Here is a 22,838-nt window from a genome sequence, read left to right as displayed (position 1 = left end):
TCCTGAACCTTCTGGCTGAGTGAGGGGAGCCTCTCCCTGTTGGTGGCCAGCCTTGGTCCTGGGTGCTTGGCTGCCTTTGTCTAAGGGGAAGCCTGAGTCTGGTCTTGGGCTGGGAAACTTGGCTGAGGCCTCCAGGATCCCACACACCACAGGGTTCTGCCGGGGCCTTGCAGCCTGCCTGGCTGGCAGGCAGGCGCCTTCTCGCGGTTCCAAGAGAAGGTGGCGCTGGGTAGGAGGTCATTGCCCTGGGAGAGGTTGGCCACCTCCCCTGGCTGGCATCGTGCATAGACTGGTCATTTGTCCTAGGCTTTATCAGCTCCAATCCCAGCATTAAATGTGTGGTGCTGGTGGCAACTCTGACCCAGGTGACCAAATCATGGCTTAAGACCACACACACAAAAAGATACCTGTCTTTCTCACTGCCGAGCCAGTGCGACCACAGAATAGCGAGAGGTGTACATACACACGTGCTGGTGACGTGCACCTCCCAGAGTGTCTGCGTTGCATGTGGATCCAGAGCTCGTGGTGCATCTGCACATCTGTGGGGGGTCCACGTGGCTGGTGAAGCCTGGGCATGGTTCCCCTGCAGTGGGGGGAGGTACATGCCCACTGCCCGTTTGCAGGCAGCAGAGAACCTCAGCCTCAGAGCTGCGGGGTCCCAGCCCACAAAGCGGTGGCATCAAGCCACCAAGGCCCCACTGTCCAGCTGAAAACCACTGGCTGGAAAGGGTGGTGTGCTGGTTTGGAGCCCACGCTCGGCGTCTTTCCCAGGCGACCCTCGTGCTGTGTGTGAATGCTTGACGTCAGAGGTGACCTCTGCCCAGCCTGGATCGCGGTGCCCCCTCTCACCTGGTGGGCTGCATTTGTCAAGTTCTGCTGCTTTTTACTGAACACTAGACACGGTTGTTTTTAAAGACGCTGTTTGTTTAGTGTTTTCTCCACAGATACAGGATTTCTTTGGTCCGTGGTGTCCTTTTGCACCTCAGAGCTCTCCTCTGGGACAGTCTCGCCTCTTCTGGCTTTTTCGAGTCCCTTCGACTCAGGTGTGTTGGCAGCCACCGCGGCAGTTCCCTGACCGTCGCCCTCCCTCCTTGCTGGGCTTTCCTGCTCTGCTCAGAGCTTTGCAGCCCACTCTGAGTTCAGATGCAGGTTCTCTGTTGGCCTTGTGTTATGTGCTTAGGTTTTCTGTGTCTGACTCACAGCTGTCATGGTTTCTGGAAAGTTGGGATCCCTGTGTTTCTGTTTTCTCCTTGTGGGACCGATGCAGGTCCTTACTCTGACTTCTGGTCCCTTTTCTTCATGTTTTCTTTCTCTTCTTTCCAACTTGTATTTTCTGCAGTTCCTTCTGCTCATTCTTTATCTTCACCAGGTTCTTGTATCTGCTGGGTCTTTTCCTTTGTCAACGCCAAACATTGCATTTTTAATGCCAGTAGCATTTTCTGTATCTACACGTGTGTACGTGTGCTGTTATACTGTAAGGTGTCAGATCATATGTGATGTGATGTGTAGGTTATGGGTAGGTCAACATATCCAAATTGACTGGTCATTGCTGGTTTCTTAACTGTGGCTCGTTTTTGATTTCATCTTTTATTAAAATACTTCATGTGCAGTTTAACAAACTTGTTTGAAAGGTCTGATGAGGGTGCCTCCTCACTTGTGTGGAGCCAGGAGGGGTTGGGGTCTTGCCCTGTTCAGGGTCCCACTGACCAGGCAGCCCAAGTTCTGGGGGCACCAGCACGTGCAGTGTGTAGAAACCCCTTTGCCATCACAGAGCTTCCTTCTCACTGTCCCCTCGGGAGGCAGGGAGGCCCAGCTCCTTGGGTCTCTCTGGGCATCACTCCTGGGCAGGTCTGTTGCACGTCCAGGCCCCTCGGCCTCCCGGCCCTCCTCAGTCCCAGAGGGCGCTGCGCCCTGTGCCAGGCCCCTGCTCGCCCTGCCTGCTCAGCACCCTGGAGAGGTCCGCCTTGGGCCGTCTCATAGCCCGTTGAAGGCCACTGCTCCTCTTTGGAGTCAGTGTGGAATTCTACCTGCAGTCGCCTCAGGCCACCTTGTAGGGGCAGCTCAGGATGTCAGCACCTGCAAGGTCACACTGCCACTGCTTCGCTGGGCCCCGAGGCAGTCTCATCACCTGCGGGGAACCTGGGGACTGTCCAGTTCTTTCAGGTCTTCAGCGGTGACTTTGGGTTCAGCTCTCTCAGGCAGGATGCTGCTGGGGTCCCCCAGCCTCAGGGCTCCCAGGCTGGGCCTCTCCTGCTGTGGAGGGCCCATTCCGCCTGCGCCCTTGGGCTTTTGGCTCACCCAGACTGGTGGGCTCCTCTGTTCTCTGGGGTGTGGGATTGCTGGAGAGCCTCTCAAGGTCCGCTGGCCTGCCAGCGTCCCACAGTGGTGCTGGCAGGGGCAGGGCACAGGGCACCTTGTGGCAGCCTCGACTCGCATGACCCCTGGTGACTTGTGGTGTCCAGTGCCTTCTCAGTGCCCCTGGTCCATCTGTGCACGTGTGCTGGCCCCTCAGGGTCCTTTACGTACCTGGCCTTGTTCTTTGACTGCTGTGAGTCAGGGCAGAGCTGGCCCTCACTTCCGGGAGGAGCCTTTAAACCTCCTGGACGCTTTGCTCCTTTCAAGCTGTTGCACTGGGTCCCCTGTCATTAGCTTGGGTGTTTCTGGGCCAGCGGCCCGGGGGGCTGAGGAGTGCACCCATGCTCCCGGAGGGCGCCTCCTGCCCGTGGGCACGCCTGGCTCGCCGAGCTTCCCCTCTGGTGGAGTGGTGGTGGCTGGGGGCGGGAACCCACAGGCTCTGGCCTTGGGGTAGCTGAGAGTCAGCGGGACATGGCGGAGAGGTGGGAGGAGCTGGCCGCGTCTCCTGGGGGCGTTGACTTGGTGAGGAGCATCTGGGGTTGCTGCGGAGAGGTCGCCAGGCCAACCTGAGCCCAGGGTGCTGGCCATGTCCCTCAGGGGGAGGCAGCCACCTGGCCAAGGCCAGTGGTGCTCTGGCCTGAGCGCAGGGAAGTGGCAGCGGCCTTCTGCGGGCATTCGCAGGGTGCGGGTGGGCAGAGCTGACCCCAGGAGGGCCTGTGCCCTGTGCTCCGGGCAGTTGTGCGGGGCTTGATCCTTCTCCTCCTTGAGGGCTTTGTGATCGCTCCCCTGGATGCCTTGCTGACCTTGGCCAGCCGCAGGGGACAGAGCCCGTGGGGCTGTCGAACGCCCACCGTGGATGCAGGGTGCGTTTGTCTGTGACTGCGTGGAGGAGAAGCAGCCAGGTCTTGGGGGTTCTTTGGGCCAGGGCCTGCTGCTGAGGTGGGCCTGGTGGCAGCCAGCGGGGGGCCCTGTGGTGCCTGGCCTCCCTCAGGGCAGTTATCGTCAGGTCTCTTGTGGGATGTCCTCGTATTCTGAGGTGTCCCCGGGGTGAGGGCCGGCAGGGCTGGTGTGTGGGTAAGAGGCATGGCCCCCTCTGGGGAGCGTGGTGCCCTCCTTCCTGGGCTCAGCCCCGGGCCCTGCTTCCTCTGTTCAAACCTGGGCACTGTGGACAGGACTTTGAGCAGGAGGCTCTGCTCCCCGTCATCAGGCGCCTTTCACTGCCTTTTGTCCCTGACCATCTTTAAGGAAAGAGTGTGGGTGGTCCTGAGCCGGTCCTCTGTGGAGGCCGCTGCTGCTTGGCGAGGATGTGGGCATTGCTGTCCATGGATCCGTCCAGAGGCCTGGGGTGAGAGGCCCAGATTCCGGGAGACCTCTGGTCATGCTGCAGTGTTCTGAGCACCTTGGTAGGTGTGGGCCCTGCCACAGTGGGGACGCTGATGGTCTCTCAGAACGCATGCTGAGTCCGCAGAAGGACTCTCGGTCGGGGGTATAAACAGCCCCGGTGTCATACAGTCTGGTTTTGCTGCCAGAAGATTTCAAACCCTCTTTTCTGAACCTTTAGGCTTGGTCATCACGGGGATTCTGAGCCGGTTGGGTCAAGAGTAGAAGGGTGGGGGGCGGGGAGCCAGAAGCCCACGGATGAGTGCCTTTGATCCCGTGGCTCATGCTGAGAGCACAGTGCACCGCGGGGGCCCAAGGCCCTGCTCAAAATCAGCAGGCGGGGCCTAGTGTCAGCAGTGGACCCGGAGGGACACACACGCCATCCCCCACACTTCTTGAGCGCGGGTGCCTGGGGGAGTCTGTGCTCTGCAGGGCTGCCCTGTGCAGCAGTCCAGGGCACACGTGCTGCATGCCCATCTGAGCCCAAGTGGTCAGTCTTCTGCCTCCTTGGTGAGCAGTCAGTCTTCTCACGGGGTCTGTCCTCACTTCAGCTTCTGTTGGTCGTGTTGTTGTTAAACACCTTCACACTTGTAGCTGCGCAGGAGGTTGTGTGGACGTGTGCAGGAGGCCTTCTTCCCCTCCCATGTCGTCGTGTGGAACCGACAGTGTCCAGGCTGGGGCAGAAGCTTCCAGGTAGGCACACGTGTGTGTGTGCATGGGCTCTGCTGTCCACTCAGGGGTAGACCCCGAGCTCCTGCCAGGCCCTTGTGCATGCTCTGAGCCTCATTCCGCCCTTTTAACTTCCCTCCCAGAGCCTTGCAAAGGGGCCAGGCTGGCCTGGAGCTTCCATCCTCCCCCCTCGGCCTGCCGTGTCGCTGGGACTAGACGCCTGGCCTTTTCAGAGGTCATCGTTTCTCTTCATGTTTTTGGATGTGGTTTTGGAAGGTTCTCTCTGAAGTCCCCGTCTCGCTTCTGGAGGAGCAGCTCTGAGGTTGGGGGGTCTGAGTGCAGGGGCCCCTGAGCCGCCCTGCTGAGGCGGGCAGTGTGCTGGAGGTCTGGAGGGCAGATGGCACCTGGTCTCCAGCTGCAGGACAGCAGGCCTGTGTGTGGGTCCCTGGTGTGTCTCACCACTTCCTGGGAGTTGGCTGAGCCACTGGGAGCTGGTGCCGGCTTGGCTTAGGCTTGGCTGGCAAGTGGGGTGTGGTGTGGCAGGAGCTGCCCTGTCCCTGGGGGACATGGCGGAGCACGCACAGGCCGCTCCTTGTCATCACCCAGGCTCGCTCTGCAAGTTGCAGGTGTTCCTGAGGGCCGAGGGCCTGTCCTCAGGCCAGACCTCGCCTCCGGTGTCGCCGAGGCTTACGTGTGCCATGTCTGGCCGTGGCAGAGGCAACCCTGACCCTGTGGGTACTCGTGGGGTCCTTGGGTCGAGTGGCTGGGAGGGGCCTTGTCTCAACTCCTGGTCAGGGGGCTGAGCACCTGGCATGGAGCAAGAGTGTGCTTGGGGCTCTGGGGTCACTGCACCATGCCCACAGTGTCTGAGGCCCCTGGGGAGGGCAGAGCCAGTGACGCCGATGGGGAGCACGCGTGGCAGTCCAGGTGTGCTGGGCAGGTGCCCTGGGTGCCAGGTGGGGTTGCTGGCCCTCTGAAGGCAGGGCACACAGGTTCGCCCCTCCTGCCTGGTGACGGGTGCCGTGCCGCTGGCAGCGGGGGCCTCGGGGGCAGTTCTGCAGTGGGGCCTGGGAGCCCAGAGGCCTGTGGGCAGGCGTTCCGTCCGTCATTTCCTCTTGCCCCCAGCAAACTCAGTGTGGGCATTTTTTTCTGAGCAAGTTGGACTGCATTCTTGAGGACGGGATGGTGGCTGTTGGTACAAGAGGCAGGCTCTGTGGCAGGGGCCACACCTGCTCTGGGAAGCTGGTGCTCTCCGGGCTCAGGCTCTGCATGGGCTCCTGGACCTGAGTGTGGCCCACATGCAGCCCCATTGTGGGATGAAGTGGGTCAGGGGCTGGGAGGTGAAGTCCCCAGGGTTGACCACGGCCAGCACCCCTGCCCAGGGCCCTGTCCACAATCCGCTTCCCTTGCTGTGTGGGGGTGTCCGTGTTACCATGCTTTCCTCTGCTGTCTGCTGCTGGGCTGTGCACGTTCCTCACTGTCCAGTTGAAGGTGGATCTGCACGAGCTCTGTGCGCGGAGCCCACACAGGGCACTCGCCCTGGGGCTTGACTTGTTTTAGGATCGGCGCAGCTCGTTGGCTCGGAAGACGTCACTGTGGTGTGGTCTTGAGGACAGGCTGTCTCCTCCTCTGGGGAGGAGGCCTTGTGCTCTTCGTTCGGAGCCTGCAGGCTCTGCAGACCCTGATGTAGGCATGTGGGGACCTGAGGGTTAAGCTTCTCTCCCCTGGAGGCTGCTTTTCCTTGGGGAGTTGGCATTGAACACATGACATGCTGTCTGGAGGGAAGGGTGCTTAAATTACATTGCTGGGCTCCCTTGCCAAAAGGAAGCCCCTGGGGTGTGTGGTACAGTTGACAGGCATTCGCAGTGTGTAACTGGAGCCAGGAGGAAGGTCTGTTCAAAGCTTTCGAATGGTTTCCTTATTTTAAACCTGTTGAATCTGGAAGGAGTTGTGTGCTTTTGAACTTCTGTGACGGGGACTTCATATAAAACCTTGGGGCCGAGGTTTCTGGGCCAGCTGTGAGCCCACCTGGCGAGTGCCATGTCCACCTCCCCTGCCTGGCCCAGTCTGGACACAGCCAGGTCAGGTGGTGGCAGGGCCCATTGAGGAGCAGGGACGCAGGCCTGACACCTGCTTCGCCGGGCTGCGGCTGCCACCTTGAGGTGCACCAGAGCCCGAGTGGGGTCCCTTCTTCCCGTTGAGGATTAGTCATTGCTGTCACTCTTTAGCTTTCCAGCAGGCATGGGCAGAGCTTCCGCCTTCACCCGCCTTCACGGGCCGCCCTGCGTGGGGGCTGGCAGGCCCAGGGCGCTGCTGATCGGACCCTGGAGCTGGCTGTGGTGTTACTGAGGCCTTGGGTTTCTCAACAGGACGGCAGCACGGGTTTGTGCAGACTCCTTGGACTGGGGTGCAGCAGACCAGCTGGGGTTCTGCTAGGTAGCACTGGTGGGCAGGGCTGACAGTGGGCACGTGGGAGCAGAAGCGGCTGTCACCTGATGTGGCTGGTGGAGGTGGACCCTCCTCAGTGCCCCTCACCAGCCAGAGATGAGGGCACCACTCCCTGCACCTGGGGACAGAGCCGGGGTGGAGAGCGCGGGAAGGGGGCCGCGCCTGCCGGGGCCGGTGGTGCTCCCGGGTGTGGGGCTGTGAGAGTGGGTCTGCCCTCCGCCTGCTGGGGGTCCAGCTTCATCCTGCGGAGCCCGAGCTGAGACTCGGCCATCTGAGGCCCTGAGCCATGCCCCCTGTCTGCACCCCACGAGGTGGCCCACCGCAGTGCCTCGGCTCATCGGGCTCCACAGTCCTTGTTCCCTTGACGCCTGCCCTGCGGCACAGAAGTGGGTCAGCATGGCACAGAGGCTGGGGTCCTCCAGGTGGACCGGGGTCTGGTCCCGTCGGGTTGGAGTGGTGCGCCTCCCCAGCCACGGCAGCAGTGGTCGCCCGCTGGGCTGTGCTTCCTGGGAGGCGAGCGTGGCCCTTGGTGGCCACGGCAGCAGTGGTCGCCCGCTGGGCTGTGCTTCCTGGGAGGCGAGCGTGGCCCTTGGTGGCCACGGCAGCAGTGGTCGCCCGCTGGGCTGTGCTTCCTGGGAGGCGAGCGTGGCCCTTGGTGGCCACGGCAGCAGTGGTCGCCCGCTGGGCTGTGCTTCCTGGGAGGCGAGCGTGGCCCTTGGTGGCCACGGCAGCAGTGGTCGCCCGCTGGGCTGTGCTTCCTGGGAGGCGAGCGTGGCCCTTGGTGGCCACGGCAGCAGTGGTCGCCCGCTGGGCTGTGCTTCCTGGGAGGCGAGCGTGGCCCTTGGTGGCCACGGCAGCAGTGGTCGCCCGCTGGGCTGTGCTTCCTGGGAGGCGAGCGTGGCCCTTGGTGGCCACGGCAGCAGTGGTCGCCCGCTGGGCTGTGCTTCCTGGGAGGCGAGCGTGGCTCTTGGTGGCCACGGCAGCCCACAGGAGCAGAGCTCATTCCACTGGCTGCTCGGTGCGTCTGCCTGGTGCTGCCTCCTAGGGTGGAGGTCCATGGGGCCTGGAGGCTGTGGCTGATGGTGAGGCTGGTGGGCAGCCGGTGGGGGTCGAGTGCCCTCAAGAGGGAGTTGGGAGGGGCAGCCTGTGTGGCCCCGTGGCCCCTGCTAGAGCGGTTGGGTTTGGCAGAGCAGGGCGAGCGGAGTGGGAGTGGCTGCTGTCGGTGGGCAGGCTCTGGTAGGGGAGGTGGAGCAGCCCAGAGTGGCTGGCCTGGGTGACTGCCCAGCCCTGCACTAGGCTTGAGAGGATGGTGTGGCCACTGGCCAGAGCAGCCCCTGGGGGGCTCCATCTCAGGTGAGGGGCCGTGACCTGCCCATGTGGGTGTCTGGCTGCGAGTCTGTGGAGGGGTGACCTTGACGTTGTGGTGAGGGGCCTCCTGTAGCCTGTAGCCCTGCCCACTGCCTGTCCTGTGGGGCTCTCATGCCTGGTGGAAGCAGATACAACCAAAGTGAATTTATTTTGAAATAAACTGATTTTATGTAGTTCTAGGTAAGTTTATAAATTTCACTATTTTATTGGTATAAAAATATGCACAAAAAACATGAAATCACGTTCATCTTGTGTTGTGATTTAAGTAGAATAAAAAATTCTTTGGAGCAGAGAGGCAGAGGGGACTCTGATGGTCACCCTGCGGCTTGCTGTGTGACCATGGCTCGAGCGGTGTGCCCGGGCCCCTGTCGTGGCCTCCTGCCCTGCCTTGCCCTGGACCAGGGCCATCTGCCCCAGAGAGGGCTGCCTTGGGTGCCAGGTGGTCTGGAAGCTGCTGGCTTCCCTCCTGCCATGTCATGGAGATGCTGGGCCGCATCCTGCCAGGGAGCGTGCACTTGCTGGGTGTCCCGTCGAGGGTGTGGCCGTCGGTGGCCCTGCGCCCCTGTCATGCAGGGCCGTGACTGGCTCCTCCCCCTCTGGCATGGCGGTCGTGTGCTTCTGGTTCTTTAGTTTCCCAGACAACGAGCGAGCTGTCTGTCACTCTGTGAGCTGTCTGTCACTCTGCGAGCTGTCTGTCACTCTGTGGCCGCATACTTGTCCACTTTGGGCCGTCTTTCAGAAAGTCTCATTTGACATGACTTTGAAAAAAATTGATATTCTTTGAGTTACCAAAGTTTTTTGAGGTTCTTTTTTGTTGTTGTTGCATTTCCCTAATGTTACTTTCAGAAGGTTTTTAAAAATTGACAGCTGGTTTAATTATAAAGTGTGTTAAACGTTTAAATAAACGTATTTTAATTAACGTACGTGTCTCTAACATACCCTTTCCAAGTGCTGAAATACACGAGCCTCTTTCGGAAGAGGCAGGTAGGTAAAGTTGTAGACTCGGCATGCAGTGCCCCCAGTGCCCTGGATCCTCCCAGGGGCACTTGTGCAGCTGCGTGTGTGACGGCGGGCCCCTGGGCCGGGAGAGACTGCCTGCCGGCCTCCCGACCCCATCCTCTTGGAGACCCGGGAGGGGCCGTCTCCTGAGGCCTGGGCCTTTCCAGCACGGGCTGTGGGCCTGTGCTCCCCTGCAGCCCCGTCCTGTCCAGGCCGTGCACTGTCCTCTTCCCACGAACCGTGCTGACTGTCTGTCTCCTGCCCAGTTGTTGCCGTGATCCTGAAGGCGCTGACCTACGAGGAGAAGCGGGGCGCCTGCAGCGTGGGTGCCCATGTCAGGGACGCTGCCTGCTACGTGTGCTGGGCCTTCGCGAGAGCCTACGAGCCGCAGGAGCTGAGGCCCTTCGTGACCTCCATCGCAAGGTAGAGCCCGCTGCGTGGGTGTGGTGGGCCTGGGATGCCGCACGGACAGTGCTGCACGGGCGGTGGCCGTCGGTGAGCAGGGCCGTGGTTTAGAAGACCAGAAAGCCGGAGCTGCTCCGAGGACTGGGGTTCAGCTCAGCAGGCCCAGGTGGCTGCCGGGCCTGGAGTGCTGCAGAGGTGTGTGCTGGCACCAGGCAGGAGGCCCAGCAGCCTGGGGGCGTCGTGCCTGGAGCCCACACCCCCGGTGCTTGGAGCTGCAGGACGGCGGGAGCACTCCAGAGCCTGGGCTCCTCTGAGCCCAGGCTCCGTCTAGCCCTCATTTCCTGGGCTGATAGTGCACTGACCGGGAGGGGCTGGTGTGGTGGCCAGCAGGGCCAGCACCCCTACAGGTGTCCTGGGCGGTGGTGGGGCCCGGACAGGGGAGTGGGTGTCCTGGGTAGGTGCCCAGGTAGGTATCCTGGTGGGAGCGTGGGCATCCCAGGTGTGGGTGTGGGTGTTCCAGGTGTGGGTGTGGGTATCCCAGGTGTGGGAGCGTGGGCATCCCAGGTGTGGGTGTGGGTGTTCCAGGTGTGGGTGTGGGTGTTCCAGGTGTGGGTGTGGGTATCCCAGGTGTGGGAGTGTGGGCATCCCAGGTGGAGTGGGCATCCCAGGTGTGGGTGTGGGTGTTCCAGGTGTGGGTGTGGGAGTGTGGGCATCCCAGGTGGAGTGGGCATCCCAGGTGTGGGTGTGGGTGTTCCAGGTGTGGGTGTGGGAGTGTGGGCATCCCAGGTGGAGTGGGCATCCCAGGTGTGGGTGTGGGTGTAGGTGTCTGGATGGTGGTAGGTGTCCCAGGGGAGGGGTATCCGTGGTGCTGGCGCATGTCGCCGATCGGAGTGGGTATCTAGACGGTGGTGGGTGTCCTGGGTGGGGATGTGGGTGTGCCAGGTGGTGGTGGTGTCCCTGGTAGGGGTGTGGGTAGTTCTGGTGGTGGCACATGTCCTGGGGTTGGGGGCTGGTCTCTGGATGGTGGTAGGGGTCCTGGGTGTGGGTGTGGGGAGATGGCTGGGTAGTGTCTCCCAGCCTTTGTGTGCTGTGGTCTGAGCTCAGGGTCACTGGGTTCTGAGGCCTCTGGCCTGGCTGTGTTCTCAGGCCCCAGATGCCTCAGTGCTCTGGAGCTGAGTGGGGTGAGGAGTTTCCACTCTGCAGAGGGAATGGGCAGCTGTGACTCCAGGGCTGCCCCTCTGTTACTCAGAAGGGGCAGGTTTGACCTCTGAGCTGGCCCTGTGCAGGCTCTCTGAGATCTGGGTTCTGTGGTGACTGTAGTGCCTGGTCTGCACAGAGTGTGGCGGATTGTCCTGGGGGACGAGTGGGGCTCTCGGGCAGGGGTGGCCTGGAGTGTGGCTCCTACTGGGGCCTGGAAGTGGCTGGGCCAACACTAGACAGCCCAGGCGCAAGGCTGGGAAGACCTGGATCTCCGACGGGCGAGGCCGGTGTGCAGCGTGTGCAGCCTGGTCTGTAGAAGCCCCCCTGGGTCCTCCTGTCCTCTGTAGTGGAGGCTGGTTTGCCGACTTCCAGGCCAGGCTGAAGGAGTGCTGATGACCGGTGCCTGCCCGTCACAGAGGGAACCGCAGTCCTGGCCTCCGCCCCAGGCCTCAGTGCCAATGCTGGCTGCCCCTGGAGGTCCTGCTGGGAAGGGCCCTGACCCCCTTGCCTGCACCTGCCCTGGCCGGGTCAGTGGCGCTCTGGGGAGCTGCGCCCTGCAGGTTTCAGGCTGGTTCAGCAGGTTTGAGGGAGCTGCCTTGCCCGCCCTGGCCTATCTAGACTCAGGCATCCGGCGGGGGAGGCTGTGAGTCAGGGTGTGCCAGGTGAGCTGCAGCCTGCCACCAGCCGCCCTGCCCAGGAGCCTGTGCCTGCCCGAGTATCGGTCGGGGTGCGCCCCTCCAGGCCGCTCGCTCCGCTCCTCATGAGTGACCACGTTTTAATTACCAGCTTTTAAACCCATTAGTTCTGGCACATGATAGAATCTCCACATCTCTACTTTCACACCCTTTGGTGGATCCTGCAGAAATTGACAGTGGGATGAGCACCCGGTCCTCTGAGGGAACAGATGTCCTGTTGGGGCCAGGCCTGAGTGCGAGGGGCCCTGCCCATGCGTGTCCTCCAGGGAGTTGGCAGAGCCGTGGCTCACTTTCCCCGACTGCTGCACAGACTTGGGTCAGCCGCTTCCGGCCTTCCTGTGTGAGCGCACGTTGCCTGTTTTGGGAAGGTGGGCGGGTCCGTGTTTTCAGGCCGCGTCGACTGCCTGGGGATCCTTTCCTCACCTGAGCAGGGTCAGCTAGAGAGGACGGGTGCTGTGTGGGATGAAGGGGCTTCCTCTTGGCCAGGGCAAGCGGAGCCCGAGAGGCACAGTGGGGATCCCGAGGATCGCTGTGCACGGTCTAGAAATCCCTCCTGACCAGTGATCAGAGGCAGCTTGCAGAAGGAAAGAAAGCGGATGCCACACTTGCCAGGCTGCTCTGGTTGTCACCGCCCAGCGATTTCCTCACCTGAAACTCTTTTGCAAGCCTCCTGTTGACGTTAGCTCCCGCCCAGGCGCAGGACTGCGCCCGTGCCAGGGGCAGCTCCTGACTCTTGCCTCCACCACGGCAAACCGGCTGGGCAGCGTGGGCTGCGAGGGGCTGGTGATTGGCTCAGCAGGATCTCTTCCTTGAGGGCAAGATTGTCCTGGAAAATCAGGAAATGGCAAGCGTCGCTCAAAGCTACGTCTTGTTCTCACTCATCCTGCCAGTGGCCCGACTCCCAGAGGGCAGAGCACTGCCATCCGGGCAAAGGCTGGCAGCGCTGACCAGAGGCCAGCCCACGTGCGGCTGCACCCTCTCTGGCTGGGTGTGGCCAGATCACCAGGGAGCGCGTGGGTCCTGTCGTGGCCTGGGGGAAGGCAGACAAGTGAGGAAGAAGTAGCTCCAGCCTGAAGAAGTGTGAGCAGGCCCTGGATTGTCAGTCTGGTGGTGGAAACTCTTTACTCCTGAGTGCTGGACTCCCGTTGCCTAGGGGAATGGCCTGTCTCCTTTCCTGTGGGCGTCCTCACTGGCCCTGCGAAACGAGGGGCTGCGGCAGGCAGCGGTCCTCCTGCCGTGGCAGGCCTGGGGAGGGCCTCAAGCCCAGCACAAGTGGGCTGCAGAGGACAGTGGGCAAGTCTCCCAGGTGCAGGCTTCCCTGGGGGCACGTTGCACATGTGCCTTGAAGCACAGGGAGGCACCGCGGAGGAGCTGAGGCCACCCCTGGGATGACCGATGCCCGTGGCCTGGAAAAGGACTGGGCAGGCCTGCTGGGTGACGGGCGGTTGGAGGCTCCTCTCCTCTGCCCTCCTCTCCTCACTGGTCCCTGGGTTCCATGGTTCACAGAGTCGCTCTGTACAGTGGTCGGACAGGGAGGCCCAAGAGGAGTGCGACCCTAAGGGTGAGGCCGGAGCCTGTTTCTTGGTGGCAGTTGCTAGTGAAGAACAGAAGTTCTTGGTCAATTTTTTTTTTCCTAGAAAACATGATTTTATGGATCTTAAAATGCAGAGCTCCTGTTGGGATGTGAGGTGGTAAATTTCCCTGCTCCTGAGAACGTGCTTGGAGCGAAAGCCCAAGCATGTGGTGTTCACGGCAGCTGTAGAGGGTCACGCTGGTGCAGCCCTCCGTTTAGCGAGAGCTCCATTTAGTGAGTGGCCGCTCCCAAGGCCAGAAGGCCTGTTGATGTGGAAGCCGCCCCCCGACGTCCAGCTGCTGACCACTGTGGATAGAGTTCTCATCCTGGGCCACAGCTGCTCTCCAGGCCCCGATTCCCGGGTCCTGGGGACCTAGGAGTGCCCAGGGCACAGGGCCCTTCCCCGAGGCCCCTCTGAGCAGCCCCCTGAGCAGCGGCGGCCACTGGGTGATGTGCATGTGCGCCTCCGGCTCCTCTGCCCCTTAGCTCTGAGACTGCCATCTTTCCTGGCCTCGAGTCACTTTCATCAGTGCGGGACATGTGCCATGAAACTCCTGTTAGAGGTCCTGCCGAGAGGCTTCCAGTGTGCAGAGCTGTGCCACCATCGGCCACTGCCCAGTTCCAGAACGTTCCACCACCCCAAGCAGACCCCTGCTTCCTGGCCGTGCTGCCCTCCCCTGCTGCCTGCTTTCTGTCCCCCTGACACGTGTGTGGGGTGGCCGGGGCGGGCTGCGGGCACCTTGGGCCGAGTGCCTCAAGCACCTGCCACTGTGGGTCCTCGGTGTCTGCTGGCAGGGGGTTCTCCTTCCTTCATAAATGGTGCCGGTGGGGGTCCGCGGGACACTCCTGCCTGCCCTCCTGCCCTGGGCATGCTCGTCGGCTCCATCCCTGCGATCCTGCTGTGCGGCTGGGCTCAGGCCAGGGCCGTGAGATGCCAGGCGGAGCCCACCCTGGGCCCTGGCTCTCCACTGCTTCGTCGGGTGGCACAGAACATCCTGGTGGCAGTGGGAGGAGGTGGCAGGTCCTTCCAGGGCCACTCCCGCCATTGCCCCACCTCCCAAAGACCCACCCCAGTATTGACAGTCCTTGGCCCAGGGGCGCCCCTCAGGTCCTGGCGCAGCGCTGGGGTCCTCGGGGGTCCGCCCCTGGCAGCCTCTTCTCTGACTTCACGGGGTGCAGGCCTTCTGTGGGAAAGCTGTCTCGCCTCCTTTATTGGCCCACACCTGTGCACCAGGGGGCCGTCCTGTTGTCCCGTCACAGTGCCTCCTGGCTCGGGTCTGTCCTCTTTGTAGGAGACCGCCTCCCTCCTGATTCTTTTCTGTTCCAGCCCCAGGGGTTGCTCTGGGTGGCCCTGTGTCCCGAGTCCCTGCCTGGTTGCTCGTTTCTGGCCTATGGCTCCTTCTAGCAAGGTGCTGCTGAGGTCAGAACAGCTGGTTCTCGCTGCTGCCAGGCCCACTTTGCTGCCCATTTAGGCCCTGACCTGACCTTGGGTGCTGCCAGTCCCTGCCCCAGACACCTGAGGGAGGTGTCCCAGATGTGGAAGCCAGAGGGTAGCCGCACAGCTGTCACAAGGCCTGGGAGGGGGCCCACGCACAACCAGGCAACATGGAGAATGGGGCTGGGTCATGTTCACTTGGCCCCTGAGATCACTGATGGGTTGTGAGGGGACAGGGACCAGTAGAGGAAGGCCAGGTGGCCGGTGCCAGACCTGCGGCACTGCCCTTGTGGAGGTTCTGTGTGAAGACCCAGTGGGAGCCGTGCAGTGGCGGGAGCCGTGCAGTGGGGGGGGGCCGTGGAGTGGGGGGGCGTGCAGTGGCGGGGGGCTGTGCAGTGGGGGGGGCCGTGCAGTGGGGGGGGCCGTGCAGTGGGGGGGCCGTGCAGTGGGGGGGGCCGTGCAGTGGGGGGGGCCGTGCAGTGGGGGGGCCGTGCAGTGGCGGGAGCCGTGCAGTGGGGGGGGCCGTGCAGTGGGGGGAGCCGTGCAGTTTCGGGGGCCGTGCAGTGGGGGGGCTGTGCAGTGGGGGGAGCCGTGCAGTGGCGGGAGCCGTGCAGTGGGGGGGGCCGTGCAGTGGGGGGGCGTGCAGTGGGGGGGCCGTGCAGTGGGGGGGCTGTGCAGTGGGGGGAGCCGTGCAGTTTCGGGAGCCGTGCAGTGGGGGGGCTGTGCAGTGGGGGGAGCCGTGCAGTGGCGGGAGCCATGCAGTGGGGGGGGGGCGTGCAGTGGAGGGAGCCGTGCAGTGGCGGGAGCCGTGCAGTGGGGGGGTGTGCAGAGGGGGGGCCGTGCAGTGGGGGGGGGCGTGCAGAGGGGGGGGCCGTGCAGTGGGGGGGCCGTGCAGTGGGGGGGCCGTGCAGTGGGGGGAGCCGTGCAGAGGGGGGGGCCGTGCAGTGGGGGGGCCGTGCAGTGGGGGGAGCCGTGCAGAGGGGGGGGGCCGTGCAGTGGCGGGAGCCGTGCAGTGGGGGGGGTGTGCAGAGGGGGGGCCGTGCAGTGGGGGGGGCGTGCAGAGGGGGGGGCCGTGCAGTGGGGGGGCCGTGCAGTGGGGGGGCATGCAGTGGGGGGGCCTTGCAGTGGGGGGGCCGTGCAGCTCCTGATTTCTCTCATCAGTCTCCTCTTCTCCTCAGCGCACTGGTCATCTCCACTGTGTTTGATCGAGATGTGAACTGCAGGAGAGCGGCCTCGGTGAGTCCCTGTGTTTTCTCTCCTGGCAGCCAGCAGGCTGCACAGGGCCTCCTGTCTGACACCCCGGCCCCAGCTGCCCTGCTGGGAGGGAGGTGGGGCTGCAGGGAGCAGGGTACCTCTTCACTGGCTTCCTGGGCGGCCCTGAGCCCGCCGGGTGGGTGTCCCTAGGCCAACGCTGACTGGGCTGGGACGGTCAGGTCCTGTGAACTTGGCCTGCGGGGACCGCAGGGCCCTCACTGGGGGCCTCCTGGCCCAGGAGGAACCGTCACTGAGCCTCTGGCAGCCCACAGGGGAGCTTGGTCCCCCCTCCCGACTCATGCTGCCCCCCCCCCGCCCCACTCCTCTGCACGTGGGCTGGGTCGCAGCGAGCCCCAGGCTCTCCAGAGGCTCCCGGGGCTGCCAAGGGGGGACGTCCTCTGGACCCCTGTGTAGAGAGCCTGCTGAGCCGTGTCAGTGCCCTGTGGACGCCATCAGTGGTGAGGTCGTCTGGTGGCAGGTGGGGGAAGCTGGGACTGGAGGACTGCACTTGGTGCCTCACAGTCTGGGGTGAGTGCAGTCACCTCCCACACTGACCGGTCCAGGAGCCCACCAAGAGGCTGTGCCTCGCAGAGGTGCAGGCTGTGAGGCTGCTGTGGGCGAGGGACCCGGAGCCGGAGCTCCCCACGTGTGCACCTGGCTTCAGCCTGGAGGCAGTGAGAGACAGTTGTGCTCCCTGCCACGGCTGCCAGCATGGGTTGCTCCATGAGGGTGGGCACCTAGCTCTTGGGGCCTGTGGGGAAGTGGCCGCCTCTCTCAGGTCTCGGGTGGAGGAGTACACGATGCAGCTGACCTCCCAGAGACCGGGAACCAGATTGTGTGCCAGGCCTGCCCGGGCGGCCCCTTAACATGCTCTCCTGGGGTTTTCAGCAGGTTAGTGGAAGGGTGCTTGTGCCCCACAAGGGGCACGGAGGGCGAGATGTGAAGCAGGGCGTGAAGGGCTACTTCCTGCCAGGCTGGGTTGCAAAGAGACCTGGAACAAGGGCAGTTCTTCCAGCCGAGAAGGACTGCAGGGTCCCCGCACCACAGGAGACAGCCACGCGGCAGCACGTGGGATCATTAGTGTCAGCCAGCAGGGGCAGGGGGGGAGGGGGAGGGGAGGGGGAGGGGGAGAGGGGGAAGGAGAGCGGGGAGGGGGCAGCTGGGGAAGTCGGAGAAGCCCAGGAAGATGGGGAAAGCAGAGGTAGAGAGATGGGAGTCAGGAAGGTGGGGGGTGGGGAGCCAGGAAGATGGGCACAGGGCAGTGGTGGAGCACCACTTAGCTCTGGAACTGACCCTGTCACCGAAATCCACAGCAGAGTTGCTTCAGCAGCTTGTAGGGCAGCACTGTGGTCCGTCTCTTCCCGCTCTGCCATGCATGGGCAGTGGCCTCTTCTCATGTGGCCATGAAAGGAGAGTGGATGGCAGTGGCACCCCCAGCTGGGCCGCCCCGTGGCTCCCCAGCGCTCGGCACCACACGTGGTGTGCCCAGGGCCCTGTTGTGGGTGACAGGCTGCTGCCTGATGGGTGGTGGCTGTGGCTGTGGCTCGCTCCCAGGGAGGAGGTAGTGCACACATATGAACACGTGGAGGGACAGACAGGCACCTGTCACACACGCTGGCCGTGGGACAGGCCGGCCCAAGCCTGGGCGCCCTGCTGGCCTGCACTGGTCTGTGGCCCTGGTCTCTACCCTTCTCCACCAGAGGCCACTGGACACCAGGAAGCTCCTCTGCCTCCCTCACCCCTGGGCTCCTGTGGCCGGCCTCTGGCGCTGGGAGCTCCGAGCACTGCCAGGCCCTGCCGCCCTGAGGGCCCCAGGTCCACTCTGCTGGGCGGCCCCTGAAGGAGGTGCACAGTGGGGTGGTTTTTCAGGCTTCAACCAGCACGTGCACCTAGGCCAGGCCATGGTGGCCTCCAGGCTGGTTCCCAGCCTGCTTAGGTGCGGGTTTAGAGGGTGAGAAGGCTGGTGGAGCTGGCTCCCCGAATGAGGCTGGGCCTGAGGCCCTGATGGCTGGCCAGCCACGCCGTTGTAGCCTCGACCTTCAGGCCCTGGCTACCCTGGCTGGGCGACCACGGCCACACCACTGTGCTCCTCCGTGGTCTGTTGGTCCAGTACAGTCGCTTCTCTCCTGAGCAGGGAGGGGAGCAGCGGGTGGCCCCTGGCCCTTCTCTGTGTCTCCGGGCTCTAGTGAAGAGGCACCAGCAGCCACCGCCAGGAGTCAGAGCTCCCGCACGGAGCCCCGTGGACAGCCAGGGCTGGGCTTTTACAGGAGAGTGCGGTTCTTGTTTCTCGGCAAGTGCCGAGCGAGCGTGCAGCTGGGGTCACCCCCGCAGGCTGTGTCTATTCTGCGTGTGTCGTCCTGCCTGCCCGTCCCCTCTGAGCGTGGACACCAGAGGCGAGCCTCTTGGCAGGTCTTGTGGGTCACAGGGCGCCTTTGGTCAGTGGTGCCTGCCCAGGTCCGTTGCCAGTTCTGACTGGACTGTGCTCTCCTGAGTTTCACGTTCTCAGTGTCGCCTGGGCTATCCAGGTGTCTGGGTGGCGGTTACGGCTGTGACTGTGCTCCGTCTTCTCATCCTCCTCTTGGAGTCCTCTGGGGCCCGCCACCCCATGCTGCTCATGACTCTTTTCTCTGCTTCTGCTTCTGGCTGGGGTTCTGAGCCGTCTGTCCTGTCACGTGCCGCCAGCCATGTGTGCCGCCTCTGACTGCACGCTGTCCTGATGGCTGAGGTCAGCTCACCTAGGGGGCTGAGACCCCAGGCTCTTCTTCATGACTGGCTTACTACCTGGGGCCTGTGCTTTTCCACGGAACCTCCTTTCAATGATGTCACCAGGATGCTGAACGTTTGAAACCTCACATTGTGGAAGTGGAGTTGTGTCTGTTTGCACTGCCTCTTGGTGGTTTTTGTCCTTTTCTTTAATGCACTTAGTGGAACCCTTGCAGAACGGGCACAAGAGTGCTTGTGGCCTCCAGTTGGGCTCCCGGTGTCACTGCCCAAGGCTGCTCTGAGCTGCCCACGTGTCCCATCCCTCACCCCAGGGGTGCCCTGCGGTGGCACTCTGGGGGTGCCCGCCCAGGCAGGGCGTTTCTTCCGGCCCTCCTGCGTGGCCCTCTGGCTGCACCTGTTGCTGAAGGCCGTGGGGCCCTCGTCTCTGCCGGTCTCCAGCTGATGAGAGAGGACGCTGCCCCAGATGCTTTGGCAAGAGTCTCGGGCCCCACTGGTGACTAAGAAGAGCTGAGGTGTCCTTGTCACTGGGCCGTGCCTGGGAGGGCGCGATGAAAGGAACCTCCCGGGGACTCACCTGGGACCTCCTCAGACCCACTGTGTGGCCTGCGGGATCCCGGTGCCCAGACAGGGTGTCCAGCCAGGGTGCCCACAGGTGGTGTTGGCAGGTGCCCCCCTGGAGGCAGCCCCAAACGCCCGTGACTGGTGGCTGTGGCCTTGAGAGTCCCCAGAAGGTGTTTTGGGGGCTGGGCCCACAGCTCAGTGGCAGAGTGCTTGCCTTGCACTGGGTTCGATCCTCAGAAACACATAAAATCAATCGATCAATCAGTCACGGTATGCTATCCGTCCACAGCTAAAAAGATAGAAAAATTTTAAAAAAGAAGGTGTTTCGGGCCTGCTGGCTCCTCCTGTGTTGACCTCTGGGTCGTGAGCCTGGGCTCCGACCTGAAGCCGTCTGCTGGGAAGGCCGCTCTTAGGAGGCGTCTGATTGCATGCACTGGACCCCGAGTTGTGTTTTGAAGCACTCCAGGACAGAAACCGTGACAGGCCACCTCGGGGCTGTCGCCCAGCGTGGGGCTTGGCTCAGCAGTCGGGGGCTGGTCCAGCGGACGTGGCTGTGCGCGGCTGGGCCTCTCACCGCTGTTTCTTCTCTCTGCCCCGCAGGCTGCCTTCCAGGAGAACGTGGGTCGACAGGTAAGACTGCTTCATGTCCTCCTTCTCGGAGGTGGGGGCCTTGGATGCCCTCACTCCTGTTGTTGGATGTGGAAGAAGATCCCACCTGAGGGCTCAGCGGGAAGCGCCTGTCCCCAGACCTCTCCCCGGGGCAGCTGCAGGGTGGTGGTGGTGACTTGGAGCACACGGCGTCAGCCGGCCTCACTGCCTGGGGTCCTGCACCCACTGCCCCCTTGGTGCTTATGGTGTTGCCTCTGCCCTGGGGACACAGGCACTGTGCCCGCTGTCCTCTGATCCTGACCCCTGCACAGGTCAGCCTCACCAGGAGAGTGGGAGAGATGCTGAGGCTCTGGGCCTGTGGTCAGGCGTGTCGGGAGAATGGGACGGAGCCCAGAGCCCGGCCGGGGCCTGGGCCGGGTGGCAGCCGCAGGGACGAACCTGAATGGGAACAGGGTCCCTGCGAGAAATCACCTGAGGAAAGCTGGGTGGACGGGAGCATCTGGCTCTGGGGCTCACCACAGCAGGTGCCTCCCGTGTTGGCGATGCTGCAGGTGGGGGCCAGGGCAGGGAGCCGGAGCCAGGCCCTGCACGGGCGTGGTTGAGATGCCCGAGTTCTGGGTGAGGAGATCGGCAGATGACCTTGAGGTGACCGAAAGGTGAGGGTGTCCCTTGGAGGGACCTGCATCTCAGGGAGAAGCAGGAGGCCAGGGCGGCCCAGAGGTGGGGCACTGGCACCAGCCTGTGGTGATGCGTGGCCCTGGATGGCGGAGCCTGAGTTAAGCTGGCATTGCTGAGAGAGGTGGCCTGCCGAGATCTCCGTCCCTCCCTGGTCAGTCAGTAGCACTGCCTTAGCTGGCAGACCTGCCTTCTGACCTCCTCTGGGCCTCCTGCCACGGTCAGCACTTGAAGGCGTGGCTGGTTTGCCTCTTGGCCCTCTCGTGACCCTCAGTGGTGCTGATGTCTCTCCCTAGAAGGGGCGCCCTAGCCCAGTGGGGCCCAGACCTGAGTGACCACAGGGCCACTGAGTTTGCCGTGCTGTGGGCTGGGGCCAGATCATAGGGTCCCCTGCCAGAGCCCCGCATGGGAGCTCCCCCCGGGAGCTACACCTTGCAGCTGGTCATTCTGACCTCACCTGTGCTGTCCGGCCTTCTCTGGTTCTGCAGGCTGAGGCAGAAGGGAGGGGCCTATGCCCAGCACCTGCCCCAGTGCCCTGGCTGCGAGCTGACCCCTGGATGCAGAGGATCGAGGGTTCTGCACGGGTGTCCTGAGCCAGGCAGGGAGGTGCTTGTCACCCTGGGGTGGCGTTGCCTGCAGGTCTTGGGCTGGGAGTGGGGCTGCAGCTGGACGGCAGGGTCAGAGGTGTGATGGGCAGCATGGGGTGGACGAGAAGGTTTAGGATGCTCCTGGAGCTGTGGGGAAACTCCTGGGCGAGGCGGCAGCGAGTCCAGACCGGACGCTGACAGTCCCGGGAGATGGCAAAGCCATGCGTCTCGGAGGCCGCGTCCCTCATGTTGAGGGGACATTTGGGTGTGGCTGAGACCTTGCTGAGTGGCAGGCGGCTACTGTGGGGACACTACAGCTGGAGCAGCCGGCTTAGCCCTGGCGTGGAGCCAGGTTGTGGGAGTGGGAGGGTGCCGAGTGGACGAGAAGCAGGCTCCGTGGCGTTGGGACTTCTCCCTGGGGTGGACCCCTGAGGGAGGAGACCTTTGCCCCTCTGCCCTGGGGTTCCCTCTGCCCTGGGGTCCTGGGCAGGTTGTGCTGAGCAGGCTCTGCGCCGTGGTACATGTCCTAGTCAGGGCCCCGTGCCACGGCTCACCACACGCAGCCCCTGCTGCCCCGCGCAGGCGAGGAAGCCCAGAGAGGGGACCTGCCTGGTAGGACAGGGACTCTGCCCCCTAGCCTGCCCTGTCCCCATCACATGATGTGCCCTTGGTAGGACCTGGCCCTAGACCGTTGTGGACACTGCCCTGGGCGCTGCCAGTTGCCCTGCTGTCTTCTGCAGAGTGAGCTGTAGGCCTCCCCTGGGCACGGCCCTCTCTCCCTCTCACTGGTGTTGGCCTGTGGAGCCTGTGCTGTGGCCAGACCAGCGGCCTGGGCCAGGAGGCCCTAGTGACGGCACCAGCCCCAGCTGCTGGCCCAGCCTTGGAGGAGTTGGCCGAGCTCAGGTCGCCGTCCGCCTGCTCCCCACAGGGAGGCTGGCTGAGCTGCTGTTCCAGCCTGTTGGCCCAGTTCTCAGAGACGTGGGTCTTGAGGACCAGGTGCCGGGCAGCAGTGATGGTGTGGAAGGTAGTGCAGGGTCTTGACGGTGGCCCTGTGGAGGAGCAGCTGTTCCTGGGGGCCAGATGCACCTCCCTGTCCCTGGGACTGCGGATGGGCCATGTCTGGTGTCCTTGCCCTGTGGCCTCCCTGGAGCCTGAGAAGCAGGGCACTGCTGTAGGGTGTTTCCCTGGTGATAAGTAGCCCGTGTTCATGGCGACTCGCATCCAGATCGCGTTCCTCAGTGTCCGGTGCCTGGCGCTGGCTGCATGTGCGTCCCTGTGGTATGTGTCCTGTGGTGCTTGGATGCAGGTGGCGCTCAGTGACCCCCTGTCTCCCTCAAGTGTGCAGCAGGTGGCTGGGGTGTGGATCCTTTACGCCCGCTGTCTTAGGCTATGCTTGCCTGGTGCTCCTCTGTGGCGGGTCGGGACCCCTGTTGGCCCAGGACCTGCTGGGCATGAGGAGGGAGCCTTGTGGTGCCGCCTGGCCGGCACGTGCTCGGAGGCCCCCTGCTGCCTCTGTGGTCAGCGGGGCCAGGCTGTCTACCTTCTGTGCCGCCTGGCTGGCACGTGCTCGGAGGCCTCCTGCTGCCTCGGTGGTCAGCGGGGCCAGGCTGTCTACCTTCGGTTGAGGCTTCATCATTGTGTTGTTTCCAGACATTGGAATGTTCCCCCAGAGAGGTCACCTGCATCAGAGGTGACCTGCAGACTGTGGGGCCATGCCAGAGGGCGGTGGCTCCCTGTCACCGTCCCGCCATCGGAGGCCATGTGAGGGTGGGCTCTGGTCTGGGTGCAGGGCCAGGAGCACCCGCCTTGCCATGGTGCCACCCCTGCTGGCAGGCTGGATCAGTCGCACCAGCATGGCGGAGAGGCTGTCGGCAGGATTCAGAGTGGAATGTCGGCGCTGC

General features: G+C 63.4%; 1 protein-coding gene across 3 annotated transcripts in view; it reads left to right on the top strand.

The window, feature by feature from the left end:
• Positions 1–22,838, top strand: part of Tbcd (tubulin folding cofactor D) — a 121,640-nt gene that overhangs the window by 64,947 nt on the left and 33,855 nt on the right. For all 3 annotated transcript variants that reach the window (XR_013435765.1, XR_013435764.1, XM_078041331.1), the window contains exons 14-16: positions 9,486–9,642; positions 15,706–15,763; positions 19,667–19,696. Coding sequence is in view for 1 of the 3 variants with exons in the window: in XM_078041331.1 (XP_077897457.1) it covers positions 9,486–9,642; positions 15,706–15,763; positions 19,667–19,696 (245 nt within the window). In the remaining 2 variants the exon portion in view is untranslated. The remainder of the gene's footprint in view (positions 1–9,485; positions 9,643–15,705; positions 15,764–19,666; positions 19,697–22,838) is intronic.

Source organism: Ictidomys tridecemlineatus, chromosome 3 (assembly GCF_052094955.1).
Source record: "Ictidomys tridecemlineatus isolate mIctTri1 chromosome 3, mIctTri1.hap1, whole genome shotgun sequence".
Lineage (NCBI taxonomy): Eukaryota > Metazoa > Chordata > Mammalia > Rodentia > Sciuridae > Ictidomys > Ictidomys tridecemlineatus.
The sequence above is the reverse complement of the archived record's forward strand: the minus strand, read 5'-3'. Positions and strand labels throughout refer to the sequence as shown.